Raw genomic sequence first — 13668 nt, forward strand, 5'->3', positions numbered from 1 at the left:
AAATGATGAACTACAGCCAGGAAGGTGTGTCAACTGAACCTGCGTCAGTAACTGGAGCTGATTGTGTTTTGTTTTTTTGTCCCATGATCCCTGTTATGATTACCTGTTCTCAGGTGGAACGAATCCAAGTGGACTTGATTCAAGAATGCAGACCAAAAGTCCCTTCTTTCTCGCTCCCTCTCTTTCCATGGCATGACTATGGGTTTTACTGTTGACATCAAACCCAGAAAATGTGGAATACAACCAGTAAAACCATGTTTGAAGAATGAAGCATTTAGTGCTTTTAGCTATTATTCTGCTTGATTGTTTGTGTTGTCTATGTTTGCTATAGTTCACACTGGCCAAGACCTGGGTAAAATACTATACCTTTAATAGAATGAGCTTTGCGATATGCAGGTTAATAATTAAAGGTGTGCATTTCATATGAAAATCAGGTAAAGGAAGTGAACCAGACAGTCTTCTGAAAAGGAAACGCTGACTGATCGTCGCGATCAGGACGTGTGCTGACCAACTGGCAGGAGTCTTCACTGACATTTTCAACATGTCCTTGATTGAGTCTGTAATACCAACATGTTTCAAGCAGACCACCATAGTCTCTGTGCCCAAGAACACGAAGGCAACCTGCCTAAATGACTACAGACCCGTAGCACTCACGTCCGTAGCCATCTAGTGCTTTGAAAGGCTGGTAATGGCTCACATCAACACCACTATCCTAGAAACCATAGACCCACTCCAATTTGCATATCGCCCAAACAGATCCACAGATGATGCTATCTCTATTGCACTCCACACTGCCCTTTCCCACCTGGACAAAAGAAACACCTATGTGAGAATGCTATTCATTGACTACAGCTCAGCGTTCAACACCATAGTGCCTCAAAGCTCATCACTAAGCTTAGGACCCGGGGACTAAACACCTCCCTCTGCAACTGGATCCTGTACTTCATGACGGGCCGCCTGGGGGGTGGTGAGGGTAGGTAGCAACACATCTGCCACGCTGATCCTCAACACTGGAGCCCCCCAGGGGTGCGTGCTCAGTCCCCTCCTGTACTCCCTGTTCACCCATGACTGCATGGCCAGGCACATCTCCAACACCATCATTACGTTTGTAGACGGCACAACAGTGGTAGGCCTGATCACCGACAAGACAGCCTATAGGGAGGAGGTCAGAGACCTGGCCGGGTGGTGCCAGAATAACAACCTATCGCTCAACGTAACCAAGACTAAGGAGCTGATAATAGATTACGGGAAAAGGAGGACTGAGCACACCCCAATTCACATCGACTGGGCGGTAGTGGAGCAGGTTTCAAGTTCCTTGGTGTCCACATCACCAACACCATTTTTTTTACACTGCTGCTACTCGCTGTTTATTATTTATGCAGTCACTTTACCCCTACATACATGTACACATTACCTCAATTACCTCAACTAACCTGTACTCCTGCACTAATGGAGGCTGGTGACTTGAAAAATTGAGGAGGATGGGAGACCCACGATATAGGCGCTGAGCGCACAGAGATGTCAAAGTGTGTATCAAAAATCATCAAAAGAGTAATTATTTTAACCTAAAGCATTTAATAAAAATATGTATAGTACAATATTATGGGGATTGGGAATGAGAGGGCTAGCTACACAGTGTTTGGAAGGGATCACAGCAATGATTGAATGAGGGTATGAGGCATGAGTTGAGTTGTTCACAGGCTTGACTTCAATGCAGGATTTGCCTGGGAAGACAAAAAACAACACACTACAAAGTTAGGCAAAAGAGCAAATAATGAGTTAGTCCAAGCAAAGAGTAAAATCATTGATGTGTACTAATGTAAGTGTATATGTGATTGACTCTACATAGAGTAATGAGAGAAAATTGACAGGGGTACTCACAGTGCTTGGAGAGGAAACATGCAACGTGCCAGTGGATTAGCGGGCACATGAGACGTTGCTTCAGTTCATGTCAGGACAGAGTTGACAATGGTAGTAGAGTGGACTGGTCATCACCTCTTAAAATCAGGGAATAGCAGGGGACTTAACTGGAAATAAAAATATCAGATATATTCCATTACAGCTGCGCCATCATAGGTTTGAACAAGTTTCTCTGTGAAGTTAAACACAAGAGTTGGCATCTCGCCCACTTAATATATCAAAGTAGCCCAAGAAACATTCTTGAATAACACCCTGATCATCAACTGTGGGCTGAGTTTGCTTTATGAATGTTTGTATCATGCAGTCCTATGCAACTGTAGGCCTTATAGAATTGTTTACTCACATCTGTCATCACTATTATGTTGATTGATTATTTCCAGTTAATCATTTTTGATTGAAAACATATTGGCAGCCTAGCCAGCCCGATTTGGAATATAAACAAAATTTGATCACATTTACATTTTCTGGACTATAAATACAGATGGACTATAAATACATAACGTTACCAATTAGTTTACCCTGACCAAATGGACAGCGAACATAGGCTGTATGCATCTGCTCATTTTAGTAGCCTACAGTTGCTCAGACTGAAAAGTTGTCTCGTTTTCATCCCATACAGCAAGTACCCCCTGTATATAGCCTTGTTATTTTGTGTTACTTTCTTTTTACTTTAGTTTGTTTAGTAAATATTTTCTTAAATCTTATTTTTCTTAAAACTGCATTGTTAGTTAAGGGCTTGTAAGTAAGCATTTCACTGTAATGTATAACACCTGTTGTATTTAGAGCATGTGACAAACAACATTAGATTTGACTTGATTATCAGACCAGTTTCTTTTTAATCGCACATTGTTTCCTTCTATGTGTGATTTCACAATAACTCATTGTTATACCGCCCAAGCCTAATGGAGAGGATGCATGTAGGTTTGTATCTATCAATATAGGGTTGGTCAGTTGAAGAATTGAATTGACATCAGTACTTAGCCCACTAGTTCTCTAAGTTTGCTTATACCACTTACACCAATAATTGTTCTTTTGACCAATTGCATCAAAATCTTTTGCCAATAATTGGTCTTTTGACCAATCAGACCAGATCTTTTGTCAACAATTGGTCTAGACCAGTGGTTCTCAAACCTTGACCTTTGCCTTAGCACTACACAGCTGATTCAAATCATCAAAGCTTGATGATGAGTTGATGATTTGAATAAGTTGTGTAGTGCTAAGGAAAAAAACACAACATGCACCCCTTTGGGTCCATAGGACCAGGATTGAGAACCACTGGTCTAGACTAATAGTTTCCTTCTTGTAAATACACAAGGGCAAACGAGGAACTGAATTTCTGAATTCATACTTACATACAGTATTATTCCATTGCGTGGTAACACACCTTTACCGGTAATCCACGCCCTGCCTCCTTCCACATGAACATGTAGATAAGGAGTAAAAAACATATTACAGAATTTAGAAAGTATTAATCCCGCTGAGACAGTGTATTGACTAAAGGATAAGCTTACTAAATACAGGACCAAGTAAGTCTTGTATTTGTATTTAAGAATACTCTGCATTTAGATTTAAAACATTTGGTTGATGGCTTCTTAAATAAAATATGACAAATGTTTTTCTCTACTATCAGAAAAGATAACAATGAGTGATTTATTTCTGATAATTGTTCTATTTTCTCCACCATTTACCATGTTCCCATGTAGGAATGGACAGAGGACTTCTCTTTGTGGCCTCTGTGGTGATGGGCTGCCTGGCACCAGGTGTTAGTGGAAACGGACATCTCTCGTTTGCCAATAATACGGAGGTAAGGTTCTCAATCTACTCTTTCCAGCAACACCTTTATGGACCAGGGGCCGGATTCACAAAACATTACTTACGAAAAAAATTAAGAAGCTGCTGAAAACAAAAAAAATAAGAAGTTCATAAGATAGTTCGTAAATGCGATTCCTCGATGTTCTTGGGAATTCGTCGTTTTCTTAGAAACTTCGTAAATATATTTCTTAAGAACTTCGTAAATATCGTCTTATGTGGCATTGACATTAGTGACGTGCTTGAAACTAATAAATAAGCCTATGTGACATGAATGATAGGATTTGGCCCACTATAAGTGTTGATGTTTACATTTAATTACTTTTTTTTTGCTTTATATCTCCAGATTTTTTTTTGCTTTATGTCTCCAGCTCGCGAACCCTTTATACACGCATACAAAAAACGTTATTTTTCACACATTATAGGAAGACTAGCGTTAGCTACTGTACATCAAAATAAAATTTTCAGCAAACAAGAGCTTGGAGTGATGGTGGAGGAAATAGCAGCCAGGAAAAGGTTGCTGTTGGGGAGACTTGATAACTGCGGGGTCAATGCAGACAAAAAAAAGAGAGAGGATGGGCGAGTGGCCGAGTCTGTCAATGCTGTCGGGGTTATGGCAAAGGACAGTGACGCCTTAAAAAAAGAAGTGGTCCGACATCAAGTCGACTGCTAAGAAGAAGGGAGCTGAGAGACCATTAATGTGGACCAGCTGGAGGAGAAGGTGGAATTGGGACTGCGCAACCGGTAAATTAGGTAGCTAGCTACCTTCGCTAGCCAAGCGTCCCGACATTATAGCCAACAACATAGCTAACTTTGCCAAGTTCTTTGCAAATTGACGAGATAACGCTAGCTATTTAACACTTATAGAATATTGTAATATATTGTTAATTACTAGTTAGCTAGATAATGCACGTTTAATTTGTTTTCTTTCTGTATTTAAATACCCGGTTGCCAGCTGTATCTGGTGCAAGAAAATTTTGTAAACATTAACGTTATCTAGTCGTCTCAAGACAAGGGTTTAGCTGTCCTAAAGTTCAGTACATTTCAAATAAGAAATCCTAAAGCATTATTTTCAAAAATCCCATTTCATAACTTTCTTCATAGGAAGAAACTTAGGAAAAACCTTAACATGTCCAATAAGTTTGAGGAATAGCAACTTTGCTTAACTTTATTCTTAAGTCTATAGTTATGGAAAAATGGTCAGTTAAGAAGACATTTATTCTTAAGAAAATTGTGAATCGGGCGCCAGATCCTAACTTAAAGTCATAGTTCACTCCCAAATCAAAGTTAGGCAGATGATTTTAGAAGTCATTGGTATGATGTCAATGAGTCAATAGCCCACAAATGTAGATATTGAAATGAACTTGTGTGTGTGTGTGTGCATAACTTGAACTAGATTTGCTGTGTGTGGTTTGACAGGTGCATATCACACGGACAGGCTGTGGATTGACTAAGCTGTGTGTAGAGACCCCAGAACAATGTGATCCTACAGGAAAAACAAGCTGCCTCTTCGCTTCCATCGTCACCACCGCCCCCTCTCCTCCTAATGGAGTAGACCTGTTAGTTGAGCTCCTTGGGAACTCCAGTGGATACATCGCTCTAGGACTGACTGCCAACGAGACAGAGGTAACACATGCACACACACACAACCAGAAAAACAAGGTGAACCCATAACCACATAATTATTACTTTTTGGACTTCTTCCCAAAGACAAGACATTAAGGGACCATTCTTTGGACATTAAATTGTTGTTGTAGTAGAGGTAATGATGATTGTCTGTAACCCATGCTCTCCCTCTCTCCTATGAATAGGGAACGTCTATGGTTTTTATCTGTGCCCAGAACAGAAATGGCAGTTTCTTCTTCCGCTCTGCCCAGCGCAACAACCTCAACAACACAATTTCTCTGACACAAAGGGTGAAGAGGCTTTCATCTAATCAATTGACACTAATGAGGTTGGTTATTGACTGTAGGCAAATGTAACACTTTTTCTTGTGTTCCCAGATTGTGAAAAACATCACTGGCTCAGTCAATGGGACTTTCATACAGTGTAAATTCATGCTGCCAGCGGTTAATGCAACAACCAGGACAAGTCACGTCACCACCTTCGTCACCTTCCTCGCTGTGGGAAATGTCATAAACGGTAAGTGTTGACCTGATATTGGAACCAGGCACAGACCCCCCCCCCCCCCCCCCCCCCTCACTGTAATCATTTTATCTTCTAAACATCTGCCTTCTGCTTCATCCCTACTTATTCAGGTATGGGTATTGGTGACATCAACATACACTTGACCAATAAGCCATTGAACCTGGCTGACCCTACCAGCAACGTTGCAACAACAGCAGTCCCAACAACAGCCGGCAGCAGCGCACTCACATCCCAAGGTAAGCAAATCAGGCTTGAACTAGAAGTTGCCCTTAATCAACCATAGATCTGCTGGGGTCATGTCTATTCTAGTGCTTCCCAGTGTTCTGTCGGGTCCATAACATCCAGTCAATCCACACTTCCCTTTCAGCTGTGATGGTCCTGCTCAGTGTGCTGATGTATCGTCTTTCCTGAAGAGAACCTGAACGTTAGCCAGCTTCAACACCAATGGAAAGAGAACCCTTTTACCCTAAATATTTGAAGGAAAATTGACTCCGTATCTCAGATGAATTACTGTTACGTGCAATGAAATGCTACTGTTAATGTGGGATCTTGGTAACTTTAAATGTGTGTGAAAGGGAACAATTAGAATGTACGTATGCTACAGTAAAAGGAATTAATTGGTTCATAATGTACAGTTGAAGTCTACATACACCTTAGACAAATACATTTAAACTCAGTTTTTCCCAATATTTAATCGTAGGTCAATTAGGATCACCACTTTATTTTAAGAATGTGAATAATAGTGATTTATTTCATCACATTCCCAATGGGTCAGAAGTTTACATACACTCAATTAGTATTTGGGTCAAACGTTTCAGGTAGCCTTCCACAAGCTTCCCACAATAAGTTGGGTGAATTTTGGCTCATTCCTCCTGACAGAGCTGGTGTTACTGAGTCAGGTTTGTAGGCCTCCTTGCTCGCACACTCTTTCAGTTCTGTCCACAAATTTTCTATAGGATCGAGGTCATGGCTTTGTGATGGCCACTCCAATACCTTGACTTTGTTGTCCTTAAGGTATTTTGCCACAACTTTGGAAGTGTGCTTGGGGTCATTGTCCATTTGGAAGACCCATTTGCGACCAAGCTTTAACTTCCTGACTGATGTCTTGAGATGTTGCTTCAATATATCCACAATTTTCCATCATGATGCCATCTATTTTGTGAAGTGCACCAGTCCCTCCTGCAGCAAAGCACCCCCACTACATGATGCTGCCACCCCCGTGCTTCACGTTGGGGATGGTAATCTTTGGCTTGCAAGCCTCCCCTTTCTCCTCTAAACAGTTCTAGTTTTGTTTCATCAGACCAGAGGACATTTCTCCAAAAAGTACGATCTTTGTTGCAAACCGTAGTTCAGCTTTTTTTGGAGCAGTGGTTTCTTCCTTGGTGAGCAGCCTTTCAAGTTATGTCGGTATAGGACTTGTTTTACTGTGGATACTTTTGTACCCGTTTCCTCCAGCATCTTCACAAGGTCTTTGCTGTTCTGGGATTGATTTGCACTTTTCTCAAAGTACGTTCATCTCTAGGAGACAGAACGCTTCTACCTGAGCGGTCATGTTTATACAAACAGTGGTAACTTCAGGTGTTTGGAAATCGCTCCTAAGGATGAGTCAGACTTGTCGGTCTACAATGTTTCCCATGTCAAGCCAAAACAATTTCCTGGAATTTCCCAAGCCGTTTCAAGACAGTCAACAATTGCTATGCACAAAGATGTCCTGACTTGCCAAAACCATAGTTTATTAACAAGAGATTTGTGGAGTGGTTGAAAAAAGTTTTAATGATGCCAACCTAAGTGTATGTAAACTTCCAGCTAAACACTGTGCCAATTTTGTATTTGTGGATCCTTTAATAAATAGTTATACCCTCCTCTGGTTAATTTCAGACATAGCTTACCAAAGTTAAGAGGTATTTTGTAGCCAAAAACATGCCATCACACTGCATTTACTTGAATATCTTTAAGGATTACATTCTTTCAACATGAATTGCTCGAAGCCCAGAAATAGGCAGTTTGTCTCCAATATATGCATTGAATGTGTACTAAACATTATGCTCATTATTGGATTTCAAGGAGAGGACCATTGTTTGAGTCTAAGTGTAACCATGATAAAGCACTTGCGGGGCCAGTCATCTGACATCCAAACAAAGTAACCTCTCCAAATAGTGGTGGTGATGTACACAATGCTTTCATCAGAAAACCTGCCTCAAGTCAATAAAAAGCATTAATCACAGTATTTAATCGCAATTTATTACAGTACAACTTAGTATAAAAATAATGACATGAATATAAGGAACATACATACTCAGGTGGGCCCGTTTCTTCAAACCTTAACCCAATCTTTAAAGTTGTCATCTCTTGATTAGTAATGCCAATGTGGTGATTTGACTTGTGGCTCAGGTCAGAGAATAAACAGCCATTTCTGCTCTCTGCTGGTCAAAAAAAGGAACAGCAGCACAGCAAATCACGTATTACTGCTTGCTACCTACAGCTAGTTCCAATGTAATTGGCTGCAGGACAATGCTAGATGTATAATAATGATAGGAGGGGGCTGAAATGGGGACAAACTAAATTGCGTCAAGAAAAATATATACCTGTGGGACAATGGAAGGGTGGTAGTGGGGGCAGGTGAGTGACATTTCATAGTGTGGGAATTAAAATAGGAGTCGGAGGTCCCACTGGAAGTTGTGGATGTGTTTGTCTGTACAAGTGTGCATCCGTCTGTCTATGAATCCTCATCTCCGTTGACACTGTCACCATCGTCTCCATCCACATGTTCTCCTTCCTCCTCTTCGTCATCATCATCCCTTTCTTGACTCTTTACCTGAGAGACCAACGATTGATTAGGTGGTGAGTACAAACAATCCAATAAGCATAAATACACCGCCATTCATCTTTTGCAGCATCATGACATTTCTCCCCCCCACCTCCTCTTCTAGCAGGTCCCCCTCAGAGTCGTTGAGCTCCTGGTTCTCCCTCTCCCTCTTGATGCTCTCCTCCTTCTTGTTGCTGGAGTGCTGCAGTGAGGACACCGCTCCAGGTTCAGGCTTGGCACCTTTCCCTTCTGTCCAGAGAAACAGGTCAAACCAGACAGATAAAAAGGCGTCAAAGAAAGCTGAAGATGAAATCCATCTGTGTATACAAGTCTGCTGAATACGGAGATACATAAACAGTACAAACTAGCTCATGAATGCGTTTGTTAAACTTTGAACATATGGTTCAGGTGACCCTCCTGCACCCTACCTGACTTCTTGCCGTGGTCCTTCTCCATGCGGCCTAGGCTCTCCAGCAGGTAGTCTACTTTGTGTTTAATCAGCGTCAGCTCCTTCTTGATGGCCTGCAGGTCATCTGTTTTCACTGAGAGAGGAAGCGGGAGAAGATAAAGGTTTTAGAGAGCTTTTTTGACCACACTGCCTAATGAAGCTGTTTGACAAGTGTCATTAGCCACCTGATTCATCTTAAGCATTGACAGCATGTACTGCACCAGAGTGCTGTAACTCTGCTAGCGCGCAAGTGTATTACGAGTAGTATGTCAGTTGAGTGGTTAGAACAGAGGGCTGGGTACTAACTTGTTCTTGATGCCCTCTGGCTGCTCTTGGAGGAGAAACTGGCCTTGGTGCGGCGGCTACCCCCTCCAGTCATGCTGACCCGCGGGCGCTTGGATGGGATCACTGCTCGGGACAGGGGTGGAGGAGGAGGGGGCACGCGGGACGGGTACGAATACACTCTGAGAATAGAGTAATGAATGAACCAACTTTTTCCATTTACTCTAATTCCTCTTGCATATTAAGTTTATTTAACTTGAGCTAAAACAACAGGATATGGGAACAGACAAAGCACTGGACTCACCGGTCATAGTAATCTCTCTGGAAGTCGTAGTCCAGATCAAATGTGGGACTGCTGTGGGGAGAAGAAAATTAGTGGTCAAAAAAAGATACATGCAGTGGAAGAGGCAGAGGGGGAAAGACACCATGTTCATATTTTAATATTAGGTATTTAAAAATGTGGTTCTTTACATTGAATCGGACCTGTACATGTCTCCCGCAGAGCGCTTTGTGGTCTTTGACCTGTGGGGTTTGGGTTCTCCGGCCAAGTTAATGTCTGAGGAAGAGAGGACAGAGTCAGTCTTGGAAATACAATCTTTATCCATATTCAGTAGTCACAAACAGCCACCTTTAAAAACAGTTATCCTCCAAGCAGGCAAGATGCTGTACCCTAAAATGTCAGTTTTGTTCATTACCCAAAGAACCCTGAGGCCAATTTGAGGCATTGCTCACCAGCTCCAGAAGCTGGCTTTAGTTCTTACCCAGCACCTGTCCCACGATCATGCGTCCGTCCTCACCCCCTACAGCAGCCCGGGCGCATCTCTCGTTGACAAACTGGACGAAGGCAAAGCCCTTGTGCACAGAACAGCCCACGATCTTGCCATACTTGCTGAAGATGGCCTCCACGTCAGTCTTGGTGACCAGTAGCGTGTTGAGGTTTCCGATGAAGACCCGGGAGTTGAGCGAGCGAGGGTCTGTCTTGTTGGTCACGTTGCTGGCCATCAGGGCGCTAGTGGTGGGGGACCGACTGGTGGAGAGAGATAATTGAGATTATCAACTGTGTCACTGCAAGAACACTACTCAACCATCTTTTTATATAAATAACAGAGTGGCAGGGAATGTTCCTAATAAAACACTGTTGTTGACCTTATTCAGGTCCTATATCAACAGCATCACCAAGACATCAAATAGTTTTGAAGCATCTTATGCTCCAGCCCTGTCACCTCCACAAATGGTTTGTTTTGTGATTGTGTAGCATCTTAAAAAGTCTCCAGATGTCCATGTGTTGGTAGTATAATAATTATCCTTAATATCAGTGGTACATCTTCTCTGGTGCAAATCCAGACGGTCCTACTGTAAAAAAGACCCTGAATACGCAGCAATAATCAGACAACACCCATCACAATATATAAAAACACCATTACATCATACTTGTGGCTGTACATCACACTTCAATTGATATACAAACCAAAACTCACTCAATACAATTGATTTTTTACAAATAAATGGATGCACACGAGTGTCCACTGACTGTTCAGACAACAGGATATTAGAATGGTGTGGAGGGGGCAATATGCAAGTTTTGGAGCGGGGTTTGTTTTATATTGCCTGAATTGCAAATCTGGGCAGGGGTCACAGTTAACAAGCGTCTAAGAGTAGGAAAGACGTCACGCAACAGGACCAGGCTAATATTTAGCGCTCTAAGCCTACGGGCAGGGAAAGGCACGTGTGTACAAATTGGAAATTTGGTGCTCATAATATTAGTGGCACATGTGGTAATTTGTGGAAGGCTAATACGCAAAGGAGGTTGGGCACAATTGGACATTGGGGAGTGAGAATCTCAATGGCACCGCATACAACCAGTGTGTCAAAAAAGTAAGCGTTAATAACAACCAATGGGGGTTAAATAACCATCACTCACTCCATAGCGTCTTTGTGCACGGCGGTCGTCTGTCAGTTCTTTGACACTGAGGGCAAGGCCAGTGTGTGCGGGCAGGTGTCTTGGGTGCTCTCAGCAAAAACTACAACTCCAGCAGCACCCTCAGAATGCAGAACTTCACCCCACGACTTATACTGAGGCGGGCGACAGAACACACCTCAGTGACATTGTACAGGGTTATTAGTCTTACCTGGTTGGTTTAGTACATAATTCAGTTATGTGTCAAATACAGAGGAAAAACAGGGTTATTGGCATCCTATAGAGGACAAATGATGTAAGACTAGAAGCAGCCTAGCCAATCAGAGATGCAATATGCTTCAAGTACTTGTAGTTGCATATTATGCAAATGTATCAACATGTTGATAGATTGTGTTATTATGGTTCAGGCATCCATTACAGGGATAAGTCGTAGTAGATAATGTGGTAATCACTGACAAGTCTTTTCAGATTTACTATAAGAGTAGTCATTTGTGATGCACACAGGGAAATAACATTGGGATGTTGTTTTGCATGAACATATAGAGTTGCTAAAAGGTAGTACTACGCCTACTTTGAGGACTTCACAAGCAGTGTATGTAATGCACAGGGGCCACCATAACACTCACGCTGCTTATGGGCCTACAGCAGCACCGCATGAGGTGGTGTGTGGGAGGCGGGAGCTGTGCACTGCAGAGTTGAATGTCCCGACTAATTTTAAAGAACTCAAGTGTGAAAATAAAAAAGACAGTGTACTAGGCATGCACCACAGATGAGACCAGACCAGCCTAATGATGAGTGACATCTAACAAGCTAATCAATCAGTGCTGGGGTCTCTGGCAGGGAGACCTGAGGCACAGCACCACAACTCTGAACATTCGTGATTCACCACCTGACTTCCAAAGTAAATGCTAGTAGCTAGAATCGCTTTTGAATGGCACTTACTGATAACTTTAACACTATTGTTTAGTGTAAGATGCACCTTGATTAAATCAGGTTCATTAAAAACTACACAATTTTACCAGCCCACACCGTGCCAAGGCAGCCTAAATAACCTCAATCTGCACCATCGAGCTAACTAGTAGTCAAAGACTATAGTATTATATTAGATAAACCTAGCTAGTTTTCTATTGCTTTTGGGTCTAGCAAAGAGACTGAGCAAGGACAAAGTACATAACTGCATCATTCATAAAGTAAATTTTAATTAGTGTAACAAAAATAACAAATGTCTGTCGTCGGTCACATTAATTATACGGTTATGAACCTAAAATAACATTAATATATTCGCTAACAATGGACAACCAGCATTTCTTGCAGAAAAAAAAACATTCCCGCAAAAATAGCGTTCCTGTACCAGTCGGACTCCAAAACCAGCTAATCACAAAAATAAAATAAAAACACCACAAGCCTAAACGTATGTGCAACATGTTATGGATATCTAACAACAACAAAAATGGTCAAAATTGAAATAAATTCAACAAGGTTAGCACGCTAGAGATAAAATCCACAAGGTTAGCTAGTTAGCTTACATGTTAGCCAACCAGCAAAGTTAACACATTGAACTGCAGCCGTGTTGTAGTTATCGTCCACAAAGAAAGCTGTCGTCGCAGTTATTGTCTTAAAAAGCTCGGCTTATACAACTGTTTGCAAGACAACAAAAGCTGGCAAAAACTGTATAAAAAGTAATGGGATCCTGCTAGCTAGGCTGTTGTTGGGCCAACTTGCCATCTACCTAGCTTTAAGAAATTGAACCATAATGAGTTAGCTAGCCGCTCGCTCAAATAGAAAAATACATAGCGTTAAAAAATAAAATTCCAAAGATACTGCAAAGTCAGAGGAAAAAATACTCACCGGGAGCTTAAAGATTTAAATGGCTTATATTTCAGCTAAATCAGTCATTAGTGCTAGTTCTACGGTCGTCTTCTTGCGGCTAAAATAAGCTGTTTTCAACCCTGCACGAAATGGCGCAGCACCCAACAAAGGGGAGGTAGACAAGACTCCTTCTTCTACTTCGGTATAATGGCGTTCGCACATTTCGTTAATGCATGCTGCCACCTACTGTGCGGTAGTGTGTATTGAATCACCTTAACAGTTGTGACGCAAAAGGGAAAAACTTGCACCACCAAGTAACCACACGTCACTATTTAATAAATAAAATCACTACCCTATTCCAATACTGATTCTACACCAGGCTGACAGCCTGGGAGGAGGGGAGTCCTTCGTTCAACACACATTGTAACTCTTCTGCAGTAAAACTTCCGATACGCCCAAGTAATTCTCTGCAGCTGCCACCACAACATCTATTTTCTATGATTTACGTTACATTTCTGCTGTACAGAT

General features: G+C 41.8%; 2 protein-coding genes and 1 long non-coding RNA gene across 8 annotated transcripts; 1 reads left to right on the forward strand and 2 right to left on the reverse strand.

Moving 5' to 3' along the window:
• Positions 1–1563: 1563 nt before the first annotated feature.
• LOC110530585 lies at positions 1564–4492 on the reverse strand. Its single transcript, XR_002474550.2, has 4 exons — positions 3609–4492; positions 3273–3331; positions 1882–2027; positions 1564–1724 (listed from the first exon to the last, which is right to left on the reverse strand). It is a non-coding gene; the product is annotated as an uncharacterized LOC110530585 (long non-coding RNA).
• Positions 3157–6500, forward strand: LOC110530584 (putative ferric-chelate reductase 1). The gene is made up of 7 exons (XM_021613779.2): positions 3157–3446; positions 3624–3724; positions 5149–5355; positions 5541–5645; positions 5733–5871; positions 5988–6113; positions 6245–6500. The coding sequence occupies exons 2-7, from the start codon at positions 3626–3628 to the stop codon at positions 6286–6288; spliced, it is 720 nt and encodes a 239-aa protein (XP_021469454.2). The 5' UTR covers positions 3157–3446; positions 3624–3625; the 3' UTR covers positions 6289–6500.
• Positions 6501–8085: 1585 nt separating this feature from the next.
• LOC110530586 (heterogeneous nuclear ribonucleoprotein C) lies at positions 8086–13337 on the reverse strand. 6 transcript variants are annotated; one of them, XR_002474551.2, is made up of 10 exons: positions 13180–13337; positions 11335–11486; positions 10175–10440; positions 9885–9969; positions 9718–9768; positions 9438–9595; positions 9112–9225; positions 8796–8932; positions 8463–8692; positions 8086–8297 (listed from the first exon to the last, which is right to left on the reverse strand). XR_002474551.2 is itself a non-coding variant. In XM_021613782.2 (9 exons), exons 2-9 carry the CDS (start codon positions 11337–11339, stop codon positions 8594–8596), a joined length of 903 nt encoding a protein of 300 aa, XP_021469457.1. In that variant the 5' UTR covers positions 11340–11486; positions 13180–13337; the 3' UTR covers positions 8089–8593. The 6 variants fall into 6 exon arrangements, 5 of the variants coding, with proteins under 5 accessions (XP_021469457.1, XP_036842120.1, XP_021469455.1 ...); XM_021613782.2 differs by having other exon boundaries at positions 8089–8692; positions 9897–9969; XM_036986225.1 differs by having other exon boundaries at positions 8089–8692; positions 9718–9765.
• Positions 13338–13668: the final 331 nt, after the last annotated feature.

Source organism: Oncorhynchus mykiss, chromosome 8 (assembly GCF_013265735.2).
Source record: "Oncorhynchus mykiss isolate Arlee chromosome 8, USDA_OmykA_1.1, whole genome shotgun sequence".
Classification (NCBI taxonomy): Eukaryota; Metazoa; Chordata; class Actinopteri; order Salmoniformes; family Salmonidae; genus Oncorhynchus; species Oncorhynchus mykiss.